This window comes from Eretmochelys imbricata, chromosome 20 (genome assembly GCF_965152235.1).
Source record: "Eretmochelys imbricata isolate rEreImb1 chromosome 20, rEreImb1.hap1, whole genome shotgun sequence".
In the NCBI taxonomy this organism is placed as follows: Eukaryota; Metazoa; Chordata; order Testudines; family Cheloniidae; genus Eretmochelys; species Eretmochelys imbricata.
Window position 1 is genome coordinate 19590085 of NC_135591.1, and position 26782 is coordinate 19616866.

The 26782-nt window shown below is 49.6% G+C and overlaps 1 protein-coding gene across 3 annotated transcripts; it reads right to left on the reverse strand.

Annotated features, from left to right (window-relative positions):
* Positions 1–2: 2 nt before the first annotated feature.
* Positions 3–20609, reverse strand: KHSRP (KH-type splicing regulatory protein). Of its 3 annotated transcripts, XM_077838243.1 has the most exons (21): positions 20320–20609; positions 17053–17109; positions 15747–15843; positions 15092–15130; positions 14726–14765; positions 14094–14143; positions 12759–12830; positions 11998–12055; positions 10924–11095; positions 9820–9918; positions 7855–7953; positions 7533–7635; positions 6449–6549; positions 4499–4640; positions 4236–4396; positions 3997–4115; positions 3128–3216; positions 2851–3048; positions 2143–2220; positions 1804–1964; positions 3–548 (listed from the first exon to the last, which is right to left on the reverse strand). In XM_077838243.1, exons 1-21 carry the CDS (start codon positions 20518–20520, stop codon positions 540–542), a joined length of 2145 nt encoding a protein of 714 aa, XP_077694369.1. In that variant the 5' UTR covers positions 20521–20609; the 3' UTR covers positions 3–539. The 3 variants fall into 3 exon arrangements, with proteins under 3 accessions (XP_077694369.1, XP_077694368.1, XP_077694370.1); XM_077838242.1 differs by having other exon boundaries at positions 3–1964; XM_077838244.1 differs by lacking the exon at positions 17053–17109 and having other exon boundaries at positions 3–1964.
* Positions 20610–26782: the final 6173 nt, after the last annotated feature.

Here is a 26782-nt window from a genome sequence, read left to right on the forward strand (position 1 = left end):
GGGAGGTTTTGTTATCATTTATTTGTGAAGTTAAAAACAAGCGGTAAAAAGTAAAAACTGAGCGTACAATTGTTTGTTTCAGTCTCCTCTTGAACAGACGAAATACATGACAGACCAGTCCCAATTGTGGGAAAATGGGAGGGGGAAAGGGGTTGTTTTATCTGAAACACCGACACCTTATTCGAGGAATGTTCCAACTCTAACTAAAAAGCAGAGTGATTTTTTTTTCTCCTTGTAAAGTTTTTTATTTTTTTTTAAAAACAAAACGAAAAGAAAAAACATGTTACCCTGAAATCGACGTGTGTTTCAGGAGGGCTGAGTTCTTGCAGCAGTTTTAGTTCACTATCTTCTACAGCTGGCTCAACATGAAGGATTCAGATATTTTTATTTTTATTTTATTTTATTTTAAAGGACTTGAAGGAGGAGCAGCCGAGGTTCCGCTAAGAAACCCAGCAATCAGACCCAGCTCCCTTCCCCAACAGCGGCCATCTCTTTCCAAAAACAAAAAGGGTTTCACAGGTGGGAAGTTCACATTCAATTCACTGAGCCTGCAAGGATCGGGGAGAGAGACAGGAGTCAGTTACCCCTGACAGACACCGCTACGGACGGAAGAGTCCGAAAGCAACACAGGGCCGCCCTCTGCTGCAACAGCACTGGCAATGTGCTGCTAAGTTGGAGTGGAGCGAAAACTGGCCTCGGCTCCTAACTCCCCTGCACACTAGGAAATCCCACCACTGAAGCAGGGTGTTTGAAAAGGAAATTGGCAGGTCAAGTCTGGAAGAGAATCTAGGTTTCGGAAGCAGCAGCTTTGGTCAGTCCTGAAGATCAGATGAAAGTCTTGGCCTGGGGAAAGCATTTCTAAAGGGGGCTGCTTGAAATTCGGCATATTTAGGCAGCTAAGTAAGTGGCACGGAGCCCCTAGCAAGACCAAGTGAAGTCTCCAGGTGCTGCTGGAAAAAAGTCACTTAGTCAGGTGCCTAAATGTAGCTGAAACCTGATTTTTAGGCTTCTGTTTCTGAAAAACGTGGCCCTAGAATGTAACCACTAAGCCTGGCCCACTGCAGGGTTGACAGCCCAAGAGCTGCAGCAGGACAGGCTAGAGGCTGGAGCGAATCTAGTTCCCTGGGTCAGCGAACAGCACCTTTCAGGTCAGCGCTACCGAGCGTGCTCTCACCTTACGGAGGAGAAGCTGGTCAGAAACGTAGGAATCTGCACCCAGGTTCTCTTTGAAGGAGTTTCTCTGGTTTGAAGCTCGCTATATTCCAACAGCTCTACAGACCGATCCCCCTGAACTACCAGGGCTAACAAAGTGATCCCCCCACATCCCCCAATGGATAAGACAACCCCTAACCCTACGAAGAAGTCCTAGCCCCTGAAAATGGACCTATGAGCCAGAGCTAAGAGCCCAGGGGAAACTGGAGAATCTTTTACCAGTTCTGTCCATTTCCCTGAGCTCCCATCTCCTCCGACCACCCCCCAGGTGTCTATGCATCAACGTAAATCCACATTAACAGCGTGGGTCTGTGTTGCCACCTAGTGGCGGATCCATAGAAGAGGTTTACGAGTCTGCTACTGCCTCCAGCTAATGGACTGGGTCCTTTAGCTCAAGCAGTAGAAGCTCAGGCTTGTAGGTCGAGGTGTCCTGGGTTGAATCCCCGTCGACGACCGATGTGGGAGCCGGTGCACGAGCACAAAGATGCCGCTCAGGAAGCGCTTCCTGTGGGACCGAGGGTCTCGCCCAGGCAGGAGGAGCTACAGCTGGGGGTTGAAGGCAGGCAGCGGGGCACATGGCCGATCACTCACCTGCTGTCCCTGCTGTGTTGGTGGCGGCACTGGGCCCCCAGCCCCTGGTGTCTGTCCGTAGTAGGCAGCCTGCTGTCTGTAGTACTCTGCCCAGGCCGCGCTGTAGTCTGGCTGAGGTCCCGGTGGTGCCCCTGGTCCTCCACCAGTAGCCACTTGAGCTGCTATGATGGGGCAGGGGAGAGAAGAGGGGGGTGAGTCAGTGACTCCAGGGGCATTGGATTCCCCCCCCCAGGGCTCCCACCCCCACCCCCCAATATGTCTCCAATGGTCAGCAGACAGGAGCTGGACTTTCCTTGCTGATTCACACACACGCATGCACACGCTCCAGGCCTCGCTCACCTTGTTTCTTATAATATTCCTCCCAGGCTTTCGTGTAGTCCTGCTGTGGGGGTGCCCCAGGCTGCTGGGGCTGCTGGCCTGTGGGCAGAGACACATGCATCAGGGACCCCGGACAGTGGGCGAGGGAATGAGCAGCTGGGGAGGGAGGAGGAGCCTGGCAGTATTACTGCCCCCTTTGCCCAGTGGGTTTGAGACCAACACGAACTGGCTTTGCCAAGTGGCATTTTTGGTTGGGGCGAAGACTGGGGATGTTCACATGGATTCTGCAGGGCACACGGCTCACTTGCTGGGTCTGCCCCACGGGCCTACATCTCCCGAACTAGACAAGCTGCTGAACCTCTTTCTCCACCTGACCCTCAGTGACTTTCCCTCTCAGAACAGGTCTGACGGCTCAGTGCTGGGGAAATCAGCCCATGGCCTGTCACTAGAACAACCCCCTGCCCACATATGCGGCCAGGCCAGTCTGCTTCAGCCCTGAGCAAGAGGTACCTGCCTCTGGAGTTCAGTCCTCAGGACTCTCAATGTTCAGCCTTTGCACTAGGGCCAGTTAGCGTCAGTCCTGAGGTCACAAGGAGCTGGACCAAGACCCTCGATTCACTGCTGCCATCCAGCACAGCGCTCTTCACCTGGGGCTGTGTCTGCATTGGCTCTAAGCCACCCCACCCCGCTAGAGGCAGACCGAGTCCCCTGGGCCGCCCAGGGCATTACCTAGTTTTTTGTAATACTCTTCCCACGCTTTAGTGTAGTCGGACTGCCCGGCCGGGGGTGGCTGCGGCGGCTCTCCCTGAACCGGGGGCGCTGTGGGAGCTGGTGGCTGCCCGGGCACAGGGCCAGGTGGCTGCTGGTAGTAGTGCGAGTAGTACGCTGCCCAGGCTGCGTTGGGATCTGCTGCCGCTGCTGCTTTGCCTGGAAAGGAGACACATGAGAACAGACACCGGCTCCTGCCCCGCCCACCGGCTCCGCGGGGGTGGCTCTAGGTACTTACTTGGGTCATGAGGAGCCGGAGGCTGCCACTGCGGGTAGGTGTTCCCCCAGCCTTGGGGTGGGTATGGGTGGGGGGGAGGAGCCCCAGGGCTGAAAGAGGAGAGCAAGAGACACTGATGAGGAGGGAGCAGAACCCGGCTGGGACACGCTGACTGGGAGGGTTGGCATGTCCCTGCACATCTCCCCAAAGCATGGTTCTCAGATCCCTGCTGCAGCACCAGTGGGGACAGGCAGCCCACCAGAGCCAAATGGGCAGAGGCTTTACTGTGCTCCCTTCGGTTTGTTTGTACAGGGCCTGGCACTATGGGCTCCAGGGTAGTGACCGGGCTCCTCTGTGCCACCCCAGTATAAAGTGCCAACTGCACAGCTCTCGAGCACTCAGGGCGGATAGGAAGAGGCCAGCTGACTCTGAAGATCTGGTGGGGTTAATCCACCTATTTTACAGGCTACTTCTTAGCATCCACCTCCACCAAAGGGCAAGCTCAAGACTAATCTTCCCTGGTGCAGAATAACTCCCTGCAGCCCTACTTCTGGTCCATCAAGATCCAGAACCGGGTCTCTGCAGTCTTATCCATTCTCCCATCTTGGGGAGGATTTGGCCAGGAGCTTCCCCAGCAGAACTTAGGGCTGTTTTTTTTCTTGCTCCTAGACTGGAAGGATGGTCCAAAGTTTGGGCACTAGACATTATAGGGGATTCCCTAGACACTAGGGGAGCAGCCCCTGCCTCCAAAACTAGGCCACCAGATGCCCCTGAATTCATTGCTCATTCCACCCCCTTAAAGACCCAGCATCATCCACAAACACCTTTTTGCAGCATGTCATGCACTCCCTCCCCTGCCCCCAAAAGAGGCAGGAGATTCCAATACTCACTGAGGGGGAGCTCCTGGTGGCCCTGGATTGAAAGGTCCTGGGTTGAAAGGGCCCATTGGGCCAGCAGGGCCTGGGGGCCCTCCAGGCCCAGGCCCAGGTCCAACTGGGCAGAGGGGGCCCTGGAGAGAGGAAATAATCCGTAAGTGCTGAGAGCCACGATGCCCCAGGTCAGCCTCCAGTGCTCTGCTGCCCCCTCGCTGTGGGGGTAGGTGGAAGCTGGGGGCACTCCCTGCACCCACCTCGATCTTCTCCTCGATGAGCTGCTTGGCGTGGTCGATCTGCTGCGGGGAGCCTCGGATGATGAACAGTTTGAAGTTGGGGTCTCCGTTGGGAGGCAGCTGCCGGGAGATCTCAACGAACGCCCCCGTCTGCTGGTTTATGGCTTTGACGTTCTCCCCGCCTGGAAGAGAGGATGGAGCTGTGAGCTCTGGCTCTGCTGGAGCGGTGGCGGGGGAGATGTTGGGAACCGCTGTATGAAGAGCCGATGGCAAAGGACACTCACCTCTGCCAATGACCAGCCCACACTTGTGAGTAGGGATAGAGAAGGTCATTTCTCCTCCAGGAGGCCCCCAGTTACCCTGCCCTCGGCCACGACCTCTGCCTCCAGGGGGCATTCCTGGGCCAGGGGGGCCTGGCGGGCCACTCTGCAAGACAACAGCAGAAACAGCTTCAGGGATGGGTCACTGGCAGCCAGCTGCAGTGCGGAACATCTTGGCACCTCGCGCCGGCAGGGGGGAAATCAGTCTTGGGATTCAGGTGCTTTGTGCTTTAAAAGCGACCCGCTGAGGGAGGAAAAAGTGGGCGTGTGCCAGGTCACAAGCCCCAGAGAGCACAAAGAGCAATCACTTGGGGGCAGGCTGCGAGCATGTACTGAAAGCCAAGACAACCTCACTCCCTCTCCCTTCCAGGTCAGGTATTCTCAGTCGGCCTCTCACACACACATTCTATAAGGTTCTCGCTGATACCGTGTGTGTGTTTTTTTTTTTTTTTTTTTTTAACACACACTCTTAGAGAGTCAGTTTAGAGGGTGGTCATGAAAATCTGACCTCTAGGTAGGGGCCACTATCCGGGAAGGGTTGAGAAATGTCCCGTCAGAAAGTATTTTTCTGCGTTACTTAGGTTCTAAAATTCAGGTCCAGCCTGCTGGGAGGCTGGGAACAGAGCTAGTGTTAATGACGACCCAAGAACAAAAGCTACTTGTTAAGAGGGACAGATTTTTAGGAGTGGGCTAACCATTTTTGTACAGCTTTTTCTATCATTTGCCCTGGTACCGTTAAAGTGGCACCACCCCCTACTGTGGGCAGTTCTCCAGATACTGCTATTCCCTTATGGGAAAGGGACCAAGCCATACTGGAATAAGGCACAGATAAGAGGAGACAGTGTGGCCTAGTGGAGAGTGCACCGGCCAGGGACTCGGGAGTTCTGGATTCTCTTCCCAGCTCTGCCCTGCTGGGTGACCTTGGGCAAGTCCTCCTTGTGCCTCACTTTTCCTATCTGTATAATGGGGATAATATCGACCTCCTTTTTGATCTACTGATAAGAACTAAAGATTATCCTAACAGCATCCACCTTATGGGCTGCACTGGGGTAACTATTTCAGTAAGAAATAATCACACCTGAAATAGTTAAAATCAGTAAAAAGCCTACAGAGCACGCCTTGGCCCCCCTCTACACTTACAATTTAGATCAACCTAGCTATGCAGACCTAACCCTCAGCACAGGAGCAGCTAGGTCAACAGAAAATTCTTCATTTGACCCAGCTCCTGCTCTTGGATTACTTACAGGGACAGAAACCTTTCCACTGTAGGAAGCATCCACACTAAGATGCTTCAGCTGTGACACTGTAGCTCCCCTAGCGTGGACATGCCCTGAGTCACCACTTAAATGTTTGTTAACACCTAATTAACATTTTGATTAAAAAGAAACCTTAATTTGCAACACTCAGCTTTTCAATTAAGGTGTTAAGAGCTTGCAACAAACAGAGCTTCTATCTCCCACTGGTCTGCCAAAGCCAGGGAAGATCACAGTCCTGATTTTTTTTTCTTTTAAACTTAAAAATAAGTAGGAAGAAATCTGACTTTTCAGGCTCCCTTATACATCATGCAGCAGAAAAGAAGTGGTACAGGTTCTATTTTTAGGACTCCTTTGTTGGTTAAAGAAACATCTGGACAGCCAGACTGGATCAGACCTGAGGCCAGTCTAGCCCAGTATTCCAGCAGATGCCACCCCTGAGGTTTTGGAAGAAGGTGTAAAAACCCTGCAGCAGCAGGGTAACCTGTCCCATGGTAGGTCTCATTCTGATCTACCAGGTCACTCTGAGACTCAGGTCTTCCTGACTCACTCTATTCGCCAGCTAATAAGGATGAATTTTCTGCTAAGGAACATGCACTGGGCGGGGAGTCGGCCCCTCCTAGGGCAGTATGCTGGAGCGGGGCACCCCAGTGTTACCTACCCGAAGGCTCTGCAGGAGGTCATTTATAATCCGGGCAGCATGCTCGCACCTGTCTGGGGGCCCCATAATATGGGCGATCTTCTCAGGACCCGTCCCATCATCTGAAACAAGCACAGGAGCCAGCTCAACAAGCGAGGTACCCATTGCCATGCCCGACTCCTCAAGACAAGCGCCAGGCCCCAGAACACTTCGCATTAGCAGCGGACAAGGTTTACCATTGTGTTTGCAGCAGTAAAAGGAAGTAGTAGCGTTCCCTTGTACCTATCCTCAGCCGTGGCACTTGGACCATGGTGAAGAGGGCTGTATAGATGGGGTACAAGTACCAGGAGCCAACCTCCTGGCTTAAGTCTATCTGGACAGCATAGACTATGCTAAAATGTGCTTCCTCTGCCTTATAAGCTTGCACGGTACCCGTTTTGTTAACATAGGATCAGCAGGTGGAAGAGCAGGTCACACATCCAATCAGCCTGAAGAAGCAGATTGCTACAGTGGTACGTTTAAGCTATGTGGGGAAATTAACCTCTTGGAAGCTGGAGTGAAATCTGCTCTATGCTTAAATGTTCTCTCCATTAAAGAGTGCCCAGAGCACAGAACTTCCCAGCCAGGGCCAACCACTGGTTCCCCAAGCCAGGTTATCCACCTCTGGAAGTGGCGGATACCTGTTGCTTCAGAAGGAGGCCACCATCCCATCCCACTTTGCATAATGCACTGGGCTATTTGCACTCATGTACGGGGGGAAGACTATTCCTTCCTGATCCCTTAACCCACGAGGCATGAGATTGGATAGGCAATTCTTGGGATTTTTTCCAAGGGAAAAAAACAAACAATCTGTCTTATTGGTTTACAGGAAAAATACCCTCCCCCACCCCCAAAAAAAGTTAGTGTGGTGCGGCTATGAATGAGGAACTTTGAAGTGATCAATGAATGATGCAAGTTACAATATCAATGCCCCAGGGAACGTGTGTGCAGAAGAGCCCAGGCTGAGTCTCTGGTCAAGGAGAATCTTGATGCTTAGCCATGCAGGAGATGGGTTTGGAGGGATTCTCTGGTGAAGGGGAAGGGGAGAGCTATTTAGGCTTCTGACCTTGCTTGAACTGTATCCGAACTCCAGCATCATTTTGTATTTTCTTAATCATCTCTCCGCTACGGCCAATAACCACACCGACAGAATGCCTGGGCACAGGGACCTGAGGAAGGGTCAAGAGCAAAATTAACTGGAGAACAGGAAACACGGCTAAGACCTAGGAAGTAATTTCCTAGGACACTAGGCCTAAGGTGTTTTTTTTGGTGACTGCTGCCCCCTACTGTCAGACTACATAACATTCTCCTTTGACAGAACCAGCAGCAGGCAGACTGTTCAGCAAGGAAAGATTGTGCCCCAAACTAATGCGCTAAATCGGTCTTACATCTATTCCTCCACCAATCCTGGAACCGTATTCATTTCGGTCACCAAAGCCTCCCTGGTCACGTTCTCGCAGGATGTCCATCACCATCTCACATGCTTGCTGCAAACAAGAAACAGCAACATGAGCCCAGGGAACCAGTGACTCCCATGCTGCAGGCCTGGCTCCCAGAGTAAGCAGGACTGAAGCTTGCATGGACCACTGGGCACCCAGCCAAGAATTCCTTCTTTAAATACATGGGGACCATTATCTAGGTTAAGTGACTTTAATCCCAGGGGCCCCCCACACAAAGGATCCCAGTGGTCCAGAAAAGCCACAGTAAAAAGTCACAACTGCTACCAAGTGACTGGGAACAATGCAGCTCAAGGGAAGATCCAAGAGTGACACGCATATCCCCAGCCATGTTTCACAGTTCAGGCATACACAGCTCTGTTCTCAGTCTCCTGGCCAAGGCTGGGCAGTTCCTAAATTCGCCCCAGTGGCAGGTACGATAAGACCACTGTAGTAGAGCGCCTGGTTCACACTTGTCCAGCACTTTCATAGAGGATCTCAGTGATCTATATATAGCAGAACATCCACTGCAGCTGTGTGTCAGGTATATTCAACCTCCTTTTACCGAGGTACAAGAAGACAGAGGTCAAACTGCCCAAGGATACACAGTGTTTATGATACAACCACTGGCAGATTCCCTAGCTGCTTAATTTAATCATTTCAATACGTTTATACCTGTACCGTGCCCACCATCTGAAGAGCTCAGAAGTTTACATCAAATTCACTTCCACACCCTATTTAAGTGTAATTTTGGGGAAATAGGGAACAGAAACGACATGTCCACATTCTCGCAAGATGTCCAGTACCACCTCACATGCTTGTCCAAGGTGTCACAGCAAGTGAGAGGCGGAGCTAGGACTAGAAGCCAAGCCTCCAGACTCCTAGCCTGGTGCTTTAACCACAAGCCCATCCTTCCTCTCAGGTGGACACTATTCAGTATTCACTTCCTGTCCTAAACAAGGTTGTGCTGTCGGACTGAGCGGTTTCACAAGGGGAGGCGTGTACGTGAAGCAATTCTGAATGTGTAAAGTGTTCTGGAGAGATCAAAGTGACTCAGTAGGACGGGGTCCCCAACACGGTGCCCACGGGCACCATGGAGCCCACTGGGGCATTTTTGTGCAGTCACAGGACACCCCCGCCGCTGAAAGGCTGCTGAGAAGCGTTGCTGTTTCTCGGCAGCGATGATTCTTCCCACTACTGCTTCTCGGCGGCAGCATTGCGGTGGCGGGGTGTCCGGCGCCCGCCACAGTCTTCTGTGAATAGCAATATGCTATTCCCACAAGAAAGGTTGGGGACCACTGCATTAGAACATTTATAAGGTTTGAGCCAAAGTAGTTAGCTTCAGAATGGCCCTAAGGCAGGTAACCACTGACTAGGAAAGCAGCGGTTCTCAACCAGGGGTACATGTATCCTGTGGGGTACATCAACTCATCTAGAGATTTGCCTTGTTTTACAACAGGCGACATAAAAAGCACTAGCCCAGTCAGTACAAACGAATATTTCATCCAGACAATGACTTGTGTATACTGCTCTATAGACTATCCACTGAAATGAAAGTACAATATTTATATTCCAATTGATGTCATAATTATATAGTACCATGAGAAAGTAACCAATTTTTCAATAGCAGCAGGCTGTGACACTTGCCATTTTTGTCTGGTTTTGTAAGCAAGTGGTTAAGTAAGGTGAAACTTGGGGTATGCAAGACAAATCAGCCTCCTGAAAGGGGTACAATAGTCAAAGGTTGAGAGCCACTGCAATAAAGGGACCACGAAACGGGAACCACTTTATACCATCCACAACAAGCCCTCCCCACAGGCAAATAGGGCAACAGTGCAGTCAACCTCCTGCCCTCGCTCTCCACACAGACAGCTACATACACAAACACTCTCATTAGGGCAAGTCAGCCTGACCTACCTGTACTTTGTAGGGGTCTCCAATTATCCGAAGGGGCTTGTCTACATTGGTGTTTTGGGAACCGTCTTGAATTAAAATCATTTTCACTCCAGCTCGCTCCTGCATTGGGGCAGAAGGAGACTGGAAGTCAGCCAGAGGTTGGGCAAGCCTAGAGAGTTCCAGCCATCAAGGCTCTATAGCATAAACCTGCCATAACCTACGCTGACTGGAGCTCTGATAGGGGGAAGTAGAAGGGACCAGACTTCCCCACTAACCAACATCAGGACCTTCACCATGATCTCAAGAAAGATTCACCCAAGAATTCAGCTTGTGTCGTGAACCATAGTTCCAATACAGACACGGCAGTTGGCAGTAGAAACCAGACCTGGAACCATCACTGCCAAGGGCACAAGCCCCTACCTGTAGATTTTGGGATCTCCAGGGTTTTAGGTTTCCATTGAGTTACACTCTTAGCCTTTCCAGTGATGAAGCTTTCTGTACATGTGCTGACTTAGGCAGGATTCCCTGCGCCCTGACTGATGCCCGGGTGACTCAGTGTCCCTCTGTTCCTGCTGTACTTTTCCAGAGATGCCAGGGAGGCAGCTAAGCAAAACTGCCTTGGGGCTTATCTAGACTAGGGAAGTCTGCACAGGGTTGCTCCAGTGCAAAGTGCGGCTTGCACAAGTGACTTATCCTGTAAGTTAGATGGGTGCCAACCCCAGCTTATATTGGTGGAGCGACACCAACATAACCCGTTGCATAGACAGGGCCTTAGGGGCATTATACGGACTTTGCCAAGCCCCCTGAGGAAAAGATGGCCATGCACCCCACCTGAGCTAACAGGGCACAGCTGGACACACCACATTAGCGAGTGACCCAGAATTTCAGAAGGAATCAGAGTGGCCCCAGGGCACAAGCCTTTCACTGCTCAAGATGAAGAGGCCACCAAAGGCAGCATGCTAGAGCGGGCTGAGCTGCAAGGCAGGTAGAGCTAATGAGACAGGAAAGAGGAGGAAATTGCTAAGTGAGGGGAAAAGGGGCAGCTCTGGTGCACTGCCCCCTGCTCTAACCACGGGCAGTTCTCAGTCCACCTGCCCCACAGGCTGGGTGGCTCCCAGCCCTTACCTGTAACTGTTTAATGGTCTCTCCCCCTTTGCCGATCACCAGCCCTGCCTTCCCAGCCGGGATCATGATTTCCTGCACTGTGCCATTCTGCCCGTTGGCATTGTCATGGAACTGGCCAGGCGGCCCCCCACGACCCCGCGACACGATATCATCCAGCATCATTTTCGCCTTCCTGTAAGGGGAAAGAAAACCAGCAATGGTGGTGAGCAGTGGGGGGGGGGGGAGCGGGGGAGGGAACTGACACCCAGCCACCATTCATACACCCCAGACTAATGCTGCAATACACAGGACAGGCCCATGGCACTGCAGTGGCCCATCCAGCCCCCTTCCAGGATGACCCTCTCTCCGGGAGCTCCCATCCCACCATGCCAAGTCTCAAGATTTGGACAGCCCAGATAACCCGCACAGCGTGTTTCTGCCTAGCCCTGCATGTTCCAGAGGGGGGGTTGTTCAGTCAAGGACAGTGAGACCTTGCCAAGAAGGCAGGCCCAGTTGCCACGCTGCCCAGGGCTGACATTTGCTACACGCTAACCCCATGATTACAAACCAAAGTGGACATTGCTGTTCTGTCATCAAGAGCCCTGAGCAGTAAGGTCAGGAGATTCCTACTGCTGCACCTATACCTGGGCATTTTGGTTCTACAGCCAAACCCTTTCACAACCGCCCAGCTCAAGACAAGAGGCTACGATCCCTTCTAATGATGGGGCAGGAGACCCTATGCTTGCAAATCGCCCACTCAGAATTCCGCTCTTTGGAAAGGGGAGGGGAAGGGTTATGAATTTTCTTCAGGGTCTCTCTTCCCACTAACTTTATACAGCTCTTGTCCTCCCTGAAGACTGCGAAAGTTCCCAGGAAGAAAACCACCAAACAGCAGCAGAACCTCCAGGACAGCACAGCAGAAGGCAGGTGACAGGGAGAACCTTTGGCAGTGGTTTGATAGTGAGGGAGGAGAGGCAGCAAACACAAAGCAAGTTCTGAAGATTTGAGCTTAAAGTTCAGCAACAAGGCCCTGCCTGACAGACAGCCGATTACAATATGTACCAGGACCCATGGCTGAATAAAGGGTGTACTCACTGGACAGATTCTGGAGATCCAGTCAGAGAGACGCTCCGCTCTGGTAATCCGCCACTGTCTGTAGGAGAAGACCGTGTTAAATGACATGCTCCTAGGGCACTTTGCCTGGAGGTTCCCACGGGAACCTCTACAGATGTGCTTATGCTTTCTCTCCCTACAAACTAAGGCAGAATGGCGCTATGAAGGAGCTGGAATAACGGCAGAGATCTGAAGGGGGAAATGCTCTGTGGTGGCTGAGTTCACACTGTGCCACGTGGCTCGTAATTCCATTATGCCTGCTGGTGCTGATGGCCTTTGCCATTTTATATCAGTGACCCCTGGTATTTATAAGGCATCACTACAGTAGCTAGGTACTACTCTATAGATGAGTGAACTCACTGCGTCCCAGGAAAGACGTGGCCAGAGCTGTCTAACACACTATTAAACACACTCCCGGGGAACACAGAATATTTCTGGGGAATGCTCAATGCCAGGGGCATTCTTTGCTTCAGAGATTTAAGGCCAGAAAGGACCACTATGATCATTTAGTCTGACCTGCATAGAACTCCACCCAGGAATTGCCACGGAGCCCAACAATATACTAGTGACATCAGAGGACTGAGAATCGACCACATCCATTGCTTAAAAGGGTAATTATGTTCACTGCTATAAATTTACACCTCAAATGAAGGGGCCCAGGAAGACAAGTCTAGCTGGGCATTGATGAGCACTCTGCAGAGTTCTTGCACCGTGAAGGATTCCCAAGAAGCACCAGTCCATACCTGGTGATATCTGTACTTTGCAGCCCGAGTCTTGCTGGATTTTGTTGATCTGTTCACCTCCTCTGCCTATAACTGGAAAAAAAAGGAAAGGAGAAGAACTGCTAAGGAACACTGGCTTACTACAGGGAAAGGAAATGTCACTAGCAGACAGGTCTCAAAGCAAAATGCTTCACATGATTCAGTTATAGACTATTAATCTGCAACCACTTTAAAAAGAAAACAATCCAATATCCATCTTTCTACTGGAGGAATAGTAAAAATAATGTTCAAATATAATGTAGTGGGAGGGTCCCTCCCCCCCCACACTGCAGGTTGTAGGATGATCTTCGCTCTCACAGCTACTAACATATGGCACTTTTCAGCCATGAATCTCAAAGCACTCTACAAAGGCGAGTGGGTTTCATTATCCCCTTTCTAGAGAAGGGGAAACTGAAGCAGCAGCGAACAGAACCCAGGGCTTGAGTCCAGTGCCCCATGCAAGTCTATGGGGGTCAGAAGGGGGAAGAGAAGCAACAGATTCAAATATTAAATCTAGTTAAACAAGACTCTCAGAAGGGCCTTGTTCACCACAGGGCCTGGGCAGCCTAAAGGAATCAGTAGCCTCTGAAGGAGAGTTTGGGGCACCCAAACTCAGCCAACTCCTCCTCTAGCCTCAAAAAGCTCAGAAAACCAAGCCAACTGAAACCGCATCTTGCAAACCAACTGTTTCCTGGGCTCAGATCTTGTATGCAATGGAGCCCAGTTTTCTCCTGCTTAGCATCACGCTGAAGCCAGTGTTACAGCCACCATTCCTTCTGGCAAAGGTCTAGATTGGACTCCCTTCAGAGCCAGTCACTGCTTCTCAGATCAGCGAGACAAGACTGCAAGTCCCCTCTTCCCTGGGAGAGGAACACTGAGCCCTTCACAACACTCCTGTGAATCCATGCCACTGCCCACAGACCACAATCTCAGTGCACAATGGAAGTGCCAACAACCACGGTGACAACACACCCGGCTAGGAAGTTCCCCTCAGTATCTAATCCCTACCATTTAAAGCAGGGAGTCTGAGCCTGTGCAACCAATAAAACAAAATGCTCCACCCTGCATCTTTCCTGGCTGGCACAAGTGCCACACCAGAGTTGCCAGAGTGTTAGCATAAGACTCAAATGCTAGTCAGATCTCGGATAGCTGTAACCCAACAGTGAAGGGGATCAGAGCAAAGAACAACTGAGTTTTTCTGCAAAAAGCTCAGCAACTGGCCCTGAGAAGCCAGGAAGGTATTTGCAAGTAAAAGTAACAGTGAAAGCCTTTCACTAAAGCAACGGCAAGGCTGCTCCCTCCCTGTCTAATACTCACTGAGTCCCACCATGCCATCAGGTACTCTGTACTCTTCAGTCACTGTAGACCTGCAAAGGGAAACGGTCAGCGGCTTAAAGTGAGGAGTGGGAGGGTAACAAAATAGGAACCGATAGTCACCTGCATCGATCAGAAACAAAAGAAAAGGACTTTCCTTCTCCTGGGAGGACAGACCGATTGGAAGGTGACAGAGCTATTGGCACCAGGCTAGGGGATGCGGGTGTGTCAGGGTTATGCATGGCAAACTAGCTACATGTCCTGGAGTCCACTGTATCAGCATTTGCACACAGTGCTCTGGTTTTTACAGAAGCCAAAGCTATGAAACCTAAAGCAAAGGCTGCACAAGAGCTAGAAATACCACGCTGGTGGCCAAGAAGCACGTCCCTCACTACCAACACGGCACACTCATGCCAGGAGCGACCAGTCTCCCCAATGGCATGTCACACGACTCCAAGTGCAAGCCTCACATCTGAGCAAAGCAGCTTGTTAAGTTTTGGGGCATCACAATGTTGCCCCTCCTGCAGACATCTGAAGTACAAGAGACGTGTCGCTAATCTGGTTCTGAATGTTCAGTTCAAACTCACAAGCCTCGTGACTTTGGGGTGGGGGAGAAGGGTGAAGGTGGAGTTTACCTGGGAGGAGGATGGATCGGTCCAAGTTGAGCTGACATTGCTGAAAAGGAAAACCATGAGAGGTTTTGGGTTATGAATTCACATACCAGAATGCAGAACAATGCCACAAAGCCAACAACAAATCAGTCACTATCCAGGCAGACTATGGAAGATAAAAATCCCAGCAGGTTAAAAACAGGTTCCTGCACATTTCTAACCCAAATCTTCCCCCTTCCCTCATCTTTCACCCAATCCATTATTATTTTCTCAGCCTCAACATGAAATGCCCACTCCAGGTGAGCAACAGCTATCAGAGGGTTTTATATGTGGTTAACAGCACCTCCCCAGGCACCGGCTATAATCCCTTTTAATGTATGTTGTACTTACAATCACCTTGAGCAGCCAGTTTCTTGCTCTCTGGCTGGTCTGTTTAAAAGAGAAGGGAGTAGATTAGATGCAAGCCAACCTCTTTCCAGTACTTACAGGTGGCCTCCTTTCTCCACATGCTGACATGTGACATAGGAGACCAACTCTCGAAGTATGATGGTCTAGATGTGAGCTATGTACATCTTCATTAAGGAAACCATTAGAACATTTAAACAATGGAAACTTATCAAAATAAAAATTAATATTCTAAATCCAAGCGCCTATGACAACAACTAGCATTTATGTAGTACTTTCCATCCTGTGCTTAGACAATACCCAGGAATCTTTCACCCATGCTGAAAGGCCCTGGCACTTCTACAGGTGTTGGAATCAGAGATGGCAATGGATTGGGCAGAGAGGGTACTGAACTAGGAGTGCAGAGACATGGGGGGTTACTCCCAGCTCGGCCAGTGGCTGTGTGAGAGCTTGAGCAAGTCATTTCTCATCTGTGTACGTCAGCTGTGTTAGTTGTACAATAGGGATATACTGAAAAGCTCCCCCCCCCCCCCCCCAGCTACAGATGAAAAGCACTAGGTAAGTGATAAGTATCACCAAGGCCCAGCACTCATCACATAATGGTGCTGTTCAAATATAGACAACGAACACCCTGCAGTACCTCCGTCTTCCAGTTGCCTCTTCTGACCCCCAAACCCAAAGTCTGGAGTGTTGTTGTTCACCGTGGTAGCTGCATCACCCCCAATTTTAGCCGCTATCTGAAAAGAAAGCAGTTGGCATTGTACAGTTACTACCAAAGGGAAAATCCTTCCAGAAATTAGCAACAATGGGGAAGTAAAAGCAACTGGATTAGCAAAAACAAAATTCTCAAGCCCTAGGACCTTCAGTCCATTAAATATACCACACAATAACTGCAATGCCATTTAAAAAGTCCTAGGCTAGGCTACACAGTTCAGATGACATTAAACAACCACGCTTAAGCTAAGCAAGGGCTAGCATGTTATTACAGCACTAAAAAATATACTCTAACTTAGGTCTATATAAAGAGAGTTAATGACACAGTATTTGCATGTAGCAAACACTATTAAAGCTGAAAAATTGCAGCTACTTAACGCATGTGCTTAAACTTCCTGAAAAACATTTTCTGGGGCTGAAAGATCTGTACTTTATTTCAGCCAAAATGAGACTTATGCAAAAAACCTTACTTAAAAACGCATTATAAATGTCCCTTCCTATGTTTGTTCACTGATGTAACTCAAAAGTGGCAGTACCTTCGATCTTTATACCTACCAGACACAACTCTCAGCCAAGAGACCTGTACCACATTAATTCCAAATAATTTGAGAGCGTGGAAGCAGAATGTGCAGCAGCAAATTTCACTAGCTAAGAGTCCACTTTTGAATGCCAGTTGAGAGACTTTGTCCCATTCCTACCTCTCAGGTAGGATGTGTGGTCACAACAGTGTTTCTTGTATGTAGAACTGTTAGCTCACGCTCATTTCAAATTCTCACACTCCAGCTAGCTCTCTGGAAGCATCAGTATACACTTGTGTCTCTTAGGTGTGCGCATGCATTAATTTTGTATTTACATGAGTGTACACAACTCAGACAGATTTCCCTCTTTCATTAAACTTAGGAAATTAAATGCAAAAAAATTGTTAATACAACATTAAGGTTGCAAATTTTAATTAAGAAGTCAAGCATTGCAATAGTTAGTGTTTTTATGAGAATATGAATTTGTGCACACAGGACAAATGTGTAACTTGAGTATATTCATTAATAATTGGAACCGACAAATATTCATTATTTCAATTACTGATTAGATTAATGTGTACAGTTAAGATCCAATAGGATAGAAGTAAGACTATCAGATGATATTTTGTATTTCCCATTTAAATTCACAACCTTAACACTGCATTAACATCGGTTTTCAACTGATTTTTAGAAGTAGCTCCCTTGTTTATTTACCTGCTGCAACTCAAGTTTAGGATTCTGCTCAACAGGAGCTGACACCACCACAGGCACCTGAAGACAGTAGAGGACATGGTGATGTGCTCAGCTGTTGCAGGACAGAGAAAATCCCGTGCTTGGGTATTGGCAGATAAGTCATTTTTATAGTGTTCATAAAAGGTGCAAGACTGACAGCACTGAAGGTCAAAGTTCTCTACCTAGCCAAATCAAGTACAGCCAGGCAGTCCAACAGCAAGGCAAGATTCCCTACAATGCCCGCAGCAATGTGTGTCATCCACGACGACTAGTAATTATTGTTAAGTGCTGACAGTGAGCTTGCTGCTGTACAATTCACAAAAGGCTATCCCTGCCCGGAAGAACTGCAATTCTCAAGTGACCTGGAGGGACTCCTCTTTGGGGCAGAGGACAGCTCAGTTTCCATGGCCCATTCAATCCTTTGCCCCTTTGGTGAGGAAGCCAACTGAACTCTGGTGATGTGTGTTGTGGAGACCTGTTCACTGAGAAGCGGACTGAAGCTTAGTCATTACCAGAAAAGGTTTGCTGGGATAGCTACAAGATACCGATCCTGGCAAACAGAGCCCTGCAGTGGGACTGGAATCCTGTGGTTCCGCAGGACCTGTTGCCCTAATAGTGGGAACAGGTAAAATGTACTTTGTTGCAGATGCAATTGGGTGGGCAAACAAAATAAAATAAAAATACCCCAGACTGCAGTAATTTGTGGGAAAACTGTAAATGGTTAAAGATTTGTTTTATTCTTTTAATGATAAAAATGGTCTGAATTCTGTTTTTTCAGAGAGAAAAACTGATGGGATTGTTTTGAGGTTTTGGTTTTAGTGGCATGGGGGGAATCTGTTTCTCTTGTAGGATCTAAGGTTTTTGTGGGTGGGAGCGGGATAAAATGCAAGAAACAATGCAGGAGCGGATATTGCGGTGCAGGACTGGAGCAGGATTAAAAACAAAAAAGAGTCCCACGCAGGGCTCTCCTTGCAAACTCTTCTAGTGGCAATGCAGATTAAGAGTGTTTGTGCTGGGTCAGTTTGCACAGTTCCCCAAAGGACAGACGCTATTCTGGAAAAGTATTTCTTTGCTGACATAACCGGGTTTACACTAGGCTTTTGTCCATATAAAAGTGTCATTAAAAAAATCACACCTTAAATTGACATTATTATTGACAAAAGTTAACTCCCCAGCCCAGCCACACCATTCAATGGTGAGCACTTTTGGTAGCTATCAAGCTGGACTGGATTCCAATCAGTGACACAGAAGTGAAAAGCTTTGTACACCCCATTATTAGGCCACTAAACCATCCCACCCATCCCTTCATTTTATTATAAAACAAACTTATCCCTGATTTAAGGTTGCATATTTGTTTCACTTTGGGATCCTTCACTTTTTAACGAAGTGAGCTTTGCCCCTTGATCCCCTAAAAACAAAAAAATAATCTTCTCATTTTAAAAGTCAAATTTCAAATTGGGGCAGCTACAAAGCATTCAAGAGGTTAAAAATTTAGAAATACATTTCCCAAACTTAAGTTGTCAGTTTTATACTGAAGCATCCATCTGACATACAGATGCATTAATATTCCAAGATTTTAGCACTGCAGAAAAATTTACCTAAAAGTTGGGAAGAAAATTAGCATAAAACATCACCAAACCACCAGCATCTCAGTACTTCTTTGCAGTGAGAAGACTAGTGCAGAATTTCCCTGCATGTTAGCAGAGCCCACATTTCAGCGCTATGTCCAACCATCAGTGCCCACGAGTCATAGCAGGATACAGACATTTTCAACGTAGAGAAATTCCTTCTGTAAATGCAATTGTTCATCTGAATTGTGACTGACTTGTCAGTATTTACGCTGCTTCCTCTGTAGTCTGAGGAAATGAAGCCATGAGTTGCAGTGGCTTGCCTAGCTGATAAAGATGCTAATCTGCTCCACAATTTCAGTGGGAAGCATCACCCTCATCTCCCAAATGTTGGGTATCTATTTTTTGTAGACTGTGTGTTGGAGACAAGCTTGTTTGAGCAGTTGGGTTAGCAACCCATGGCTCTGCGGTTTTATAGCATTCTGCTAGTCTTGCAAAGTCAGAAAAATAAGGGACACCTGCAGAAGTTGGGATGCATGGGGACATCAAGCCCTACCGCCCATTAAGTTAGATAAACCACCAACCACCTGAGGGCAAGGTTAACACTGCCAACCTTCTTCTTTTGGGACAGTCATATTGCAACAAGAACGGAAAGAACCCCAGAATTAAGGAGGGTCATCCCAAACATGTCCCTATTTAATGTGGGACTAGGGATGAGGCCCCAATGGGTGCTGCAGGCAGAAATAGGGGAGGGCTGAGCAGAGCTCTCTGCTGGCCATATGTGAGTGAACAGACCCAGGAGCCTGGCCAACCCCCTCTTCCACATGCATGAAGCAAGAAGTGAGACCCAGGCTAAGAATAAGCTGAATATGGACCATTAAATCCTGAAGCTGAATGCAGATGAACAACTCTGACCTTCCCCCTCCCCAAACCGGTGACAGAAGGGAGTGTCCTACCGCCGTGGGGGAACAGGAGTAGGCCACCTTGGGGGATCCCTTCACCTTCCTGCCCCCCTTCACTCAGCCTATCCTCTCCTCCAGCTCTCTCCTACCCTTTACCTCCCCTTCCACTCTTAAGAGCCCAGCCCCTCTGTTCCCAACACCTATCGCATACAGTCCCTAATTCCTCTTCTCCCCACATCCTGCTCTCCATCCCATTACCCCCAGCCCTGTTACCAACCCACCCCGCCTCCCTCCTCCCACAGCTTATACCCATCCCCCACACTCCAGGCCCCTCCCCCAGGCCCCCTCTCCTCTGCTCCCAGCCCCCACAACCCATACCCCTTCCCTCCCATCCTACCTCCTCCCCCACTCCCATACCCCCTCCTCCGCCCCAGGCCCATTCTAGCCCCCCTCCCCCCATAACCTATACCCCTTTCTCCGCCCCTCCTAGCTCCCTCCCCTCTGCTCCCAGCCCCCATAACCCGTCCCTGTCCCCCGCCCCCATAACCCAGACCCCATACCTGTCCCTGCCCCCACCCCCCGCTCCCAGACCCAGCCCCCCCAAATTCTACCCCCCCTCCCCTCTGCTCGCAGCCCTCGCGGCCCATCCCCTTTTCTCCGCCCCCCCTTCACTTTCCTCCGCCCACCCCCTCTAACCCTCATGGCTCCGGCCCCCCCCACCTCGCGCCTCAGGCCCAAGCCCCCCCCCGGCTCCCGGCCCGGCCCCGCCGCCCCCTCACCTGTCGGGCCCGCTGCACGGCGTCGGCGAAGGCGTCCTTGCGGATCCCCCCGGGCGGCCCCCCCGCTCCGCCCGGGCCGGGCCCCCCCGCGCCTCCCGCGCCCGCTCCTCCCGGCGGCGGCCCCCCAGCTCCGGCTCCGCCGGCTCCCCCACCGGGGGGCCCTCCGGAGGGCGGGGGCCCGGCCGGGCTATAGTCCGACATGGCGGCGGCTGAGGCCGGCGAGAGACGCTGAGGAGGCGGCGGCGGCGGCGAGGGCTCAACGCGGGAACCAGGCCGAGCTCTCCACACACCCCCGCAAAGCACGGTGGGATCGGGGGGCGGGGACTCCGCCGATATCCCCGCCCCCCGCGAGGCTCGAAGGCCAGTCACACACGCGGAGCGCTCTGAGTGACAACGACATACAACCAATCCCGATAAGGAAGGAGCCGGCTTACCTGACTGGCCTATTAAAGGGATAGGAGGCGGGTGTTAAAACTGAGTGTCAGAGGACTCATCCAATCGCACCGGCAAAGATCCCTGAATTTGCTTTATTATTGGAGAACAAGTAGGCGAGTGCCTGTATTGATTGACATGGGATTAAGCCAGTCAGAGATGAAATGTTGCTCGTTTTTGGACTTCCATTGGAGAAGATTAAGGATGGGCTGATATTATAATTGATTGACATTTTTATGGACCAATCAAAGATGGCAAGTGCCCAGGACAGGCCTATCCGGCCCACCTATTGAATGATGAAAAGGCAGGAGCGAATTTAATTGACAGGTATTTGAGCCATTCACAGGGAAGGGATTCCACACGCTACTTCTTTATTGGACGGTGCAATGCATGGGCGGTTCTTATTAGTGAGTGACAGGTATGTAAACCAATCATAAATGTAGACTGCCCAAGGGCTCTCCTTATTGGTGCATAGATGGGTGTGTCTAATATTGATTGACAGGCATCTAAGCCAATAAAAAGTAATATATCCCATCTACCTCCCTATTGGAGGATGAGCCAATACGACTTTGAAGGGAAAGAAGTGGAGAGTGATTGAAGCTCTGGCCAGATTGACAGCTACATCAGCCAATCACATTGGAAGTGAGCTGGGCTTCACCAGTGTATATTGCCCAGGCGGGGTGACAGCTCAGAGAGCGGTTTACCCATAATCCTTTGGGCCCTGGTTTCTCTTGTGCATGTCCCATGTGGCCTCGCTCTCGCCGGTGCGCTCTGGGAGCATTAGCCAGCCCCTGGCCTTTGCCTCAGTGCGGCCTTTCCGGCCTGTGACCTCTGACCCGGCTCGAAAGATGTGACCTTTGCCCCCTACCTGAGCCTGTGACCTCTGACCCAGCTCTCAAGATGTGATCTTTGCCCCCTACCTGAGCCTGTGACCTCTGACCCGGCTCGAAAGATGTGACCTTTGCCCCCTACCTGAGCCTGTGACCTCTGACCTGGCTCTAAAGATGTGACCTTTGCCCCCTACCTGAGCCTGTGACCTCTGACCCGGCTCGAAAGATGTGACCTTTGCCCCCTACCTGAGCCTGTGACCGCTGACCCGGCTCTAAAGATGTGATCTTTGCCCCCTACCTGAGCCTGTGACCTCTGACCCGGCTCGAAAGATGTGACCTTTGCCCCTACCTGAGCCTGTGACCTCTGACCCGGCTCTAAAGATGTGACCTTTGCCCCCTACCTGAGCCTGTGACCTCTGACCTAGCCACGAGGCCGGGACCTTTGCTCCCCATCTCCAAGGCAGAGATTTCCGGCTCTTTCCCCGCAGCTCCCACCCCTGCCCCGGTGGTGGTCGTCCCCCGGAGGCTCGGAGCTCTGCCCTGTGGTTGTTGGGTCCTCCCCCAGTTACAGAATCACAGGACTGGAAGGTTTCAGAGGAGCAGCCGCGTTAGTCTGTATCCGCAGAAAGAACAGGAGGACTTGTGGCACCTTAGAGACTAACCAATTTATTTGAGCAGAAGCTTTCGGGAGCTACAGCTCACTTCGTTGGATTCATCGGGCTGAGGGACGTGCTGGCCGCCACTTCCCGCAGCCCCCATTGGCCCGGAGCGGCGAACCGCGGCCAGTGGGAGCCGCGATCACCTGAACCTGCGGACACGGCAGGTAAACAAACCGGCCTGGTCCGCCAGGGGCTTTCCCTGCACAAGCCACGGAACAAGTTTGGGAACCACTGATCTAGACTATCCCTGACAGGGGTTTGTCCAACCTGCTCTTAAAAATCCCCTGTGATGGAGATTCCACAACCTCCTGGGCAACTTATTCCAGTGCTTCACCACCCTGACAGGAAGTTTTTCCTAATGTCCAACCTAGACCTCCCTTGCTGCAATTTAAGCCCATCGCTTCTTGTCCTAGCGTCGGAGGTTAGGAAGAACAAATTTTCTCCCTCCTCCTTGTAACAACCTTTTATGTACTTGAAAACTGTTCTCATGTCCCCTCTCAGTCTTCTCTTGTCTTCTCTTTTCCAGACTAAACAAACCAGTGTTTTCAATCTTCCCTCATAGGTCCAAACTTCATAGGTTTTCCAGACTTTCAATCATTTTTGTTGCTCTTCTCTGGATTTTCTCCAATTTGTCCACATCTTTCCTAAAATGTGGTACCCAGAACTGGACACAATACTCCAGTTGAGGCCTAATCAGCGCAGAGTACAGCGGAAGAATTACTTCTCATGTCTTGCTTACAACACTCCGGCTAATACATCCCAGAATGATGTTTGCTTTTTTTGTAACAGCGTTACACTGTTGATTCATATTTAGCTTGTGATCCACTATGACCCCTGTGATGGTCAGGTGGCGAATGGACGTCACAACCCATCTCGTGGCGAATTTAAGTTATTCTAGAGGAGGGGCTGGCATGGGGGTATAAAACCACAACTGATTTTCATAAAGGGGGTGATATACGCGGGTGCCTAAGGGAGGAAGTCGTCTAGTTCCTGATGCAGAAGCTGCCCTTGCTCATTCAGTTGTGTGACATAGGGTCCAGGTGCAGGTCGGGGGACATAATGGACTCGCCAAACCCAACCAGGGGATTGTACCAACAATGGGCCTAAGGCAGTGCTCTGCAGAGCTGGAATTGGGGCTCCGTTACCTGAAAAATACACAGTATCCCAATCGTCCTCTGGGACGGGGTCCACAGCGGGTGCAGAGATAATTGCTAGTTTGGTTCTGTTAGGGCTCCAACCAAAGGCGATGTACATTTACAGGTAATATGCCACAGCCAAAGCGTAAAAGAGGAATAATAATCCGAATAAGGTGACAGTAACGGTAACACCACCCAAAAATCCCTACCACCAAAGGAAACCTCCCCAGAGAAAGCTTGGGTCCCAGTTGTCCCCTGTAGCCTCTGTTTGGGACTCTACGTCAAATGACTCTGAACAGTCAATAACCAGAGAGCTTTTAATAGCAGGCTTTATTTTCATTTCTCAGTTTCAGTTTCTAACACATTGCGCTTCCCTGCGCAAGGTGAAAACACCAGCTAGTTCCCTACAGGCGTCCCTATACTCAAGCAAGCAAGTTAATACGTTACCAGTCCATTGCGCTGAGCCTCTTCCGAGGTGGAACAAGTCAGCACGACCTTTTACCTTCTTCCCAGGTCTGCAATACCGGTGGAAGCACACTTTGTGCTGAACCTGGTATCCTTATATACCCTTTTACTTGTTTTGGTCTGTGCCTTTTGCCCATCTCTGACTGGCCCAGCGTGTAGACTGTGTTAAGCGCTTGCATCTATTATAAGCATTTTTGCTGCTAACGTCTTTTTGCTGCTTGCAAACTTTATATTGCTTGTTACATTTTGTTCTTGTTAACTTGTTCGTCACCGTACATAAAATGCACCGCTCCCGCAGGACTTCCTCTTTGCAAGCTGGCATCTTTGCCTTGCTGTTTGCATCAGCTTGTCCCTTTAACTTGCTGTTTCTGCGTTCTGTCTTTGCTGTGTCCTGGGGTCATCTGAGGGCTTCTGGCGGAATCCTTACAACCCCCAGGTCTCTTTCCGCAGGACTCCTTCCGAGGCAGTCATTTCCCATTTTGCCCTTATTGAATTTGATCCTATTTACCTCAGACCATTTCTCCAGTTTGTCCAGATCATTTTGAATTTTAATCCTATCCTCCAAAGCACTTGCAACCCCTCCCAGGTTGGTATCGTCTGCAAACTTTATAAGTGGACTCTCTATGCTATTATCTAAACCATTGATGAAGACATTGAACAGAATCAGACCCAGAACTGATCCCTGCGGGACCCCACTCGTTATGCCCTTCCAGCCTGATTGTGAACCACTGATAACTACTTTCTGGGAACGATTTTCCAACCAGTTATGCACCCACCTTATAGTAGCTCCATCTAGGTTGATTTTCCCTAGTTTGTTTATGAGAAGGACATGTGAGACAGTACCAAAAGCCTTACTAAAGTCAAGATATACCACATCTACCGCTTCTCCCCTATCCACAAGGCTTGTTACCCTGTCAAAGAAAGCTATCAGGTTGGTTTGACACGATTTGTTCTTGACCAATCCATGCTGACTGTTATTCATCACCTTATTATCTTCCAGGTGTTTGCAAATTGATTGCTTAATTATTTGCTCCATTATCTTTCCGGGTACAGAAGTTAAGCTGACTGGTTTGTAATTCCCTGGATTGTCCTTATGTCCCTTTTTATAGATGGGCACTATATTTGCCCTTTTCCAGTCTTCTGGAATGTCTCCCGTCTTCCATGACTTTTCAAAGACAATTGCTAATGACTCAGATATCTCCTCAGTCAGCTCCTTGAGTAGTCTCGGATACATTTCATCAGGCCTTGGTGATTCGAAGACATCTAACTTGTCTAAGTAATTTTTGACTTGTTCTTTCCCTATTTTAGACTCTGATCCTATCTCATTTTCACTGGCATTCACTATGTTAGACGTCCAATCCACACCAACCTTCTTGGTGAAAACCGAAACAAAGAAGTCATGAAGCACTTCTGCCATTTCCACATTTTCTGTTATTGTCTTTCCCCCATCATTGAGTAATGGGCCTGCTCTGTCCTTGGTCTTCCTCTTGCTTCTAATGTATTTGTAGAATGTTTTCTTGTTTCCTTTTATGTCCCTAGCTAGTTTGATCTCATTTTGTGCCTTGGCTTTTCTAATTTTGTCCCTACGTACTTGTGTTATTTGTTTATATTCATCCTTTGTCATTTGACTGAGTTTCCACTTTTTGCAGGACTCTTTTTTGAGTTTCAGATCATTGAGGATCTCCTGGGTAAGCCAGGGTGGTCTCCTGCCATACTTCCTGTCTTTCCTATGCAGTGGGATAGTTTGCTCTTGCGCCCTTAATAATGTCTCTTTGAAAAACTGCCAACTGTCTTGAATTGTTTTGCCCCTTAGACTTGTTTCCCATGGGATTTTACCTCTGCCCTCTGCCCTCATGGTTGTCCCTCCCCCGCCCCCGGCCTGTACCTCTGCCCTCTGTAGTTGTCACTGCCCCCACCTGAGGCCATTACCTCTCCCCTCATAGTTGTCGGCACTCCCCAGCCTCTGCCCCAAGGTTGCTGTCCACCAGGGCCATGAGAAAGGCACAACAACCCTCTCTTCCATCTGGGTTTTCTAGGTCTTCCTCCTAGACACAGGCCCTGGGGTGTGTTATTCACTGGTTGGGCTTTTGGTGGCTGGGCTTATGGTTTATTTGCATTTGGTTTTGACACCGGGAAGAAGGTCACTGACCTGATGAGAGGGGTATCTGCTTTCTGTAACTGTACCTGTGTCAGAACCAGAAGTGATGGGCTATATGCAGGAGTCTTTTGGGAGTTCCCTGGCCTGTGTTATACAGGAGGTCAGACTAGATAATCACTGTGATGTTGCACCCCATAATGCTTTATAGAAGTATGCTTATGAGTGTAAATATGACATAACTGGAATATGTTTTATGCTAGATATGCCATGTAACATATCTCTGCAAAGGTTAAATCTACTGAATATATTCATCCTGTTTATATGCATATATCATTTTTGTATTCAAAGTTATGAATATTGGCTATGTACTTGTCTGATTTTAAGTACCCTCAGTGAAGCAGTTGGTCAGCTTTTTGAGAAAAGACTATTCTCAGTAAGTGCCCAATCAAGAAACACTTAAGCTAACAATGAACTTTGAGAGATGCCAATCCATATCCGAGCTTTCCTGGGAATGTGACATTGGCCTGTAAGGAACTGAGTTGTGGATGGACATGTGACTTGCCCATGTGACTCCAAAACTCCATCTTGGAGCTGGATTCTCCTTAGGAGAGGGGAAGGGGTTTCCACCCACAAGAGAGAGACTATACAAGCCCCTGGGGAAGCCCCTCCATTTTGTCTTCAGATGGCACAAAAGATAGCCTCTCCACCCCAAGGAGATGCCTGAAAGAAACTGAAACAAGGACAGTAACTACAGGGGTGTGAATGATTGCTGGACCCAGACTAGGAGGAAGTCTAGTCTGTAAAAGAGGCTTATTGGAACATCTCTGAGGGTGAGATTTACCT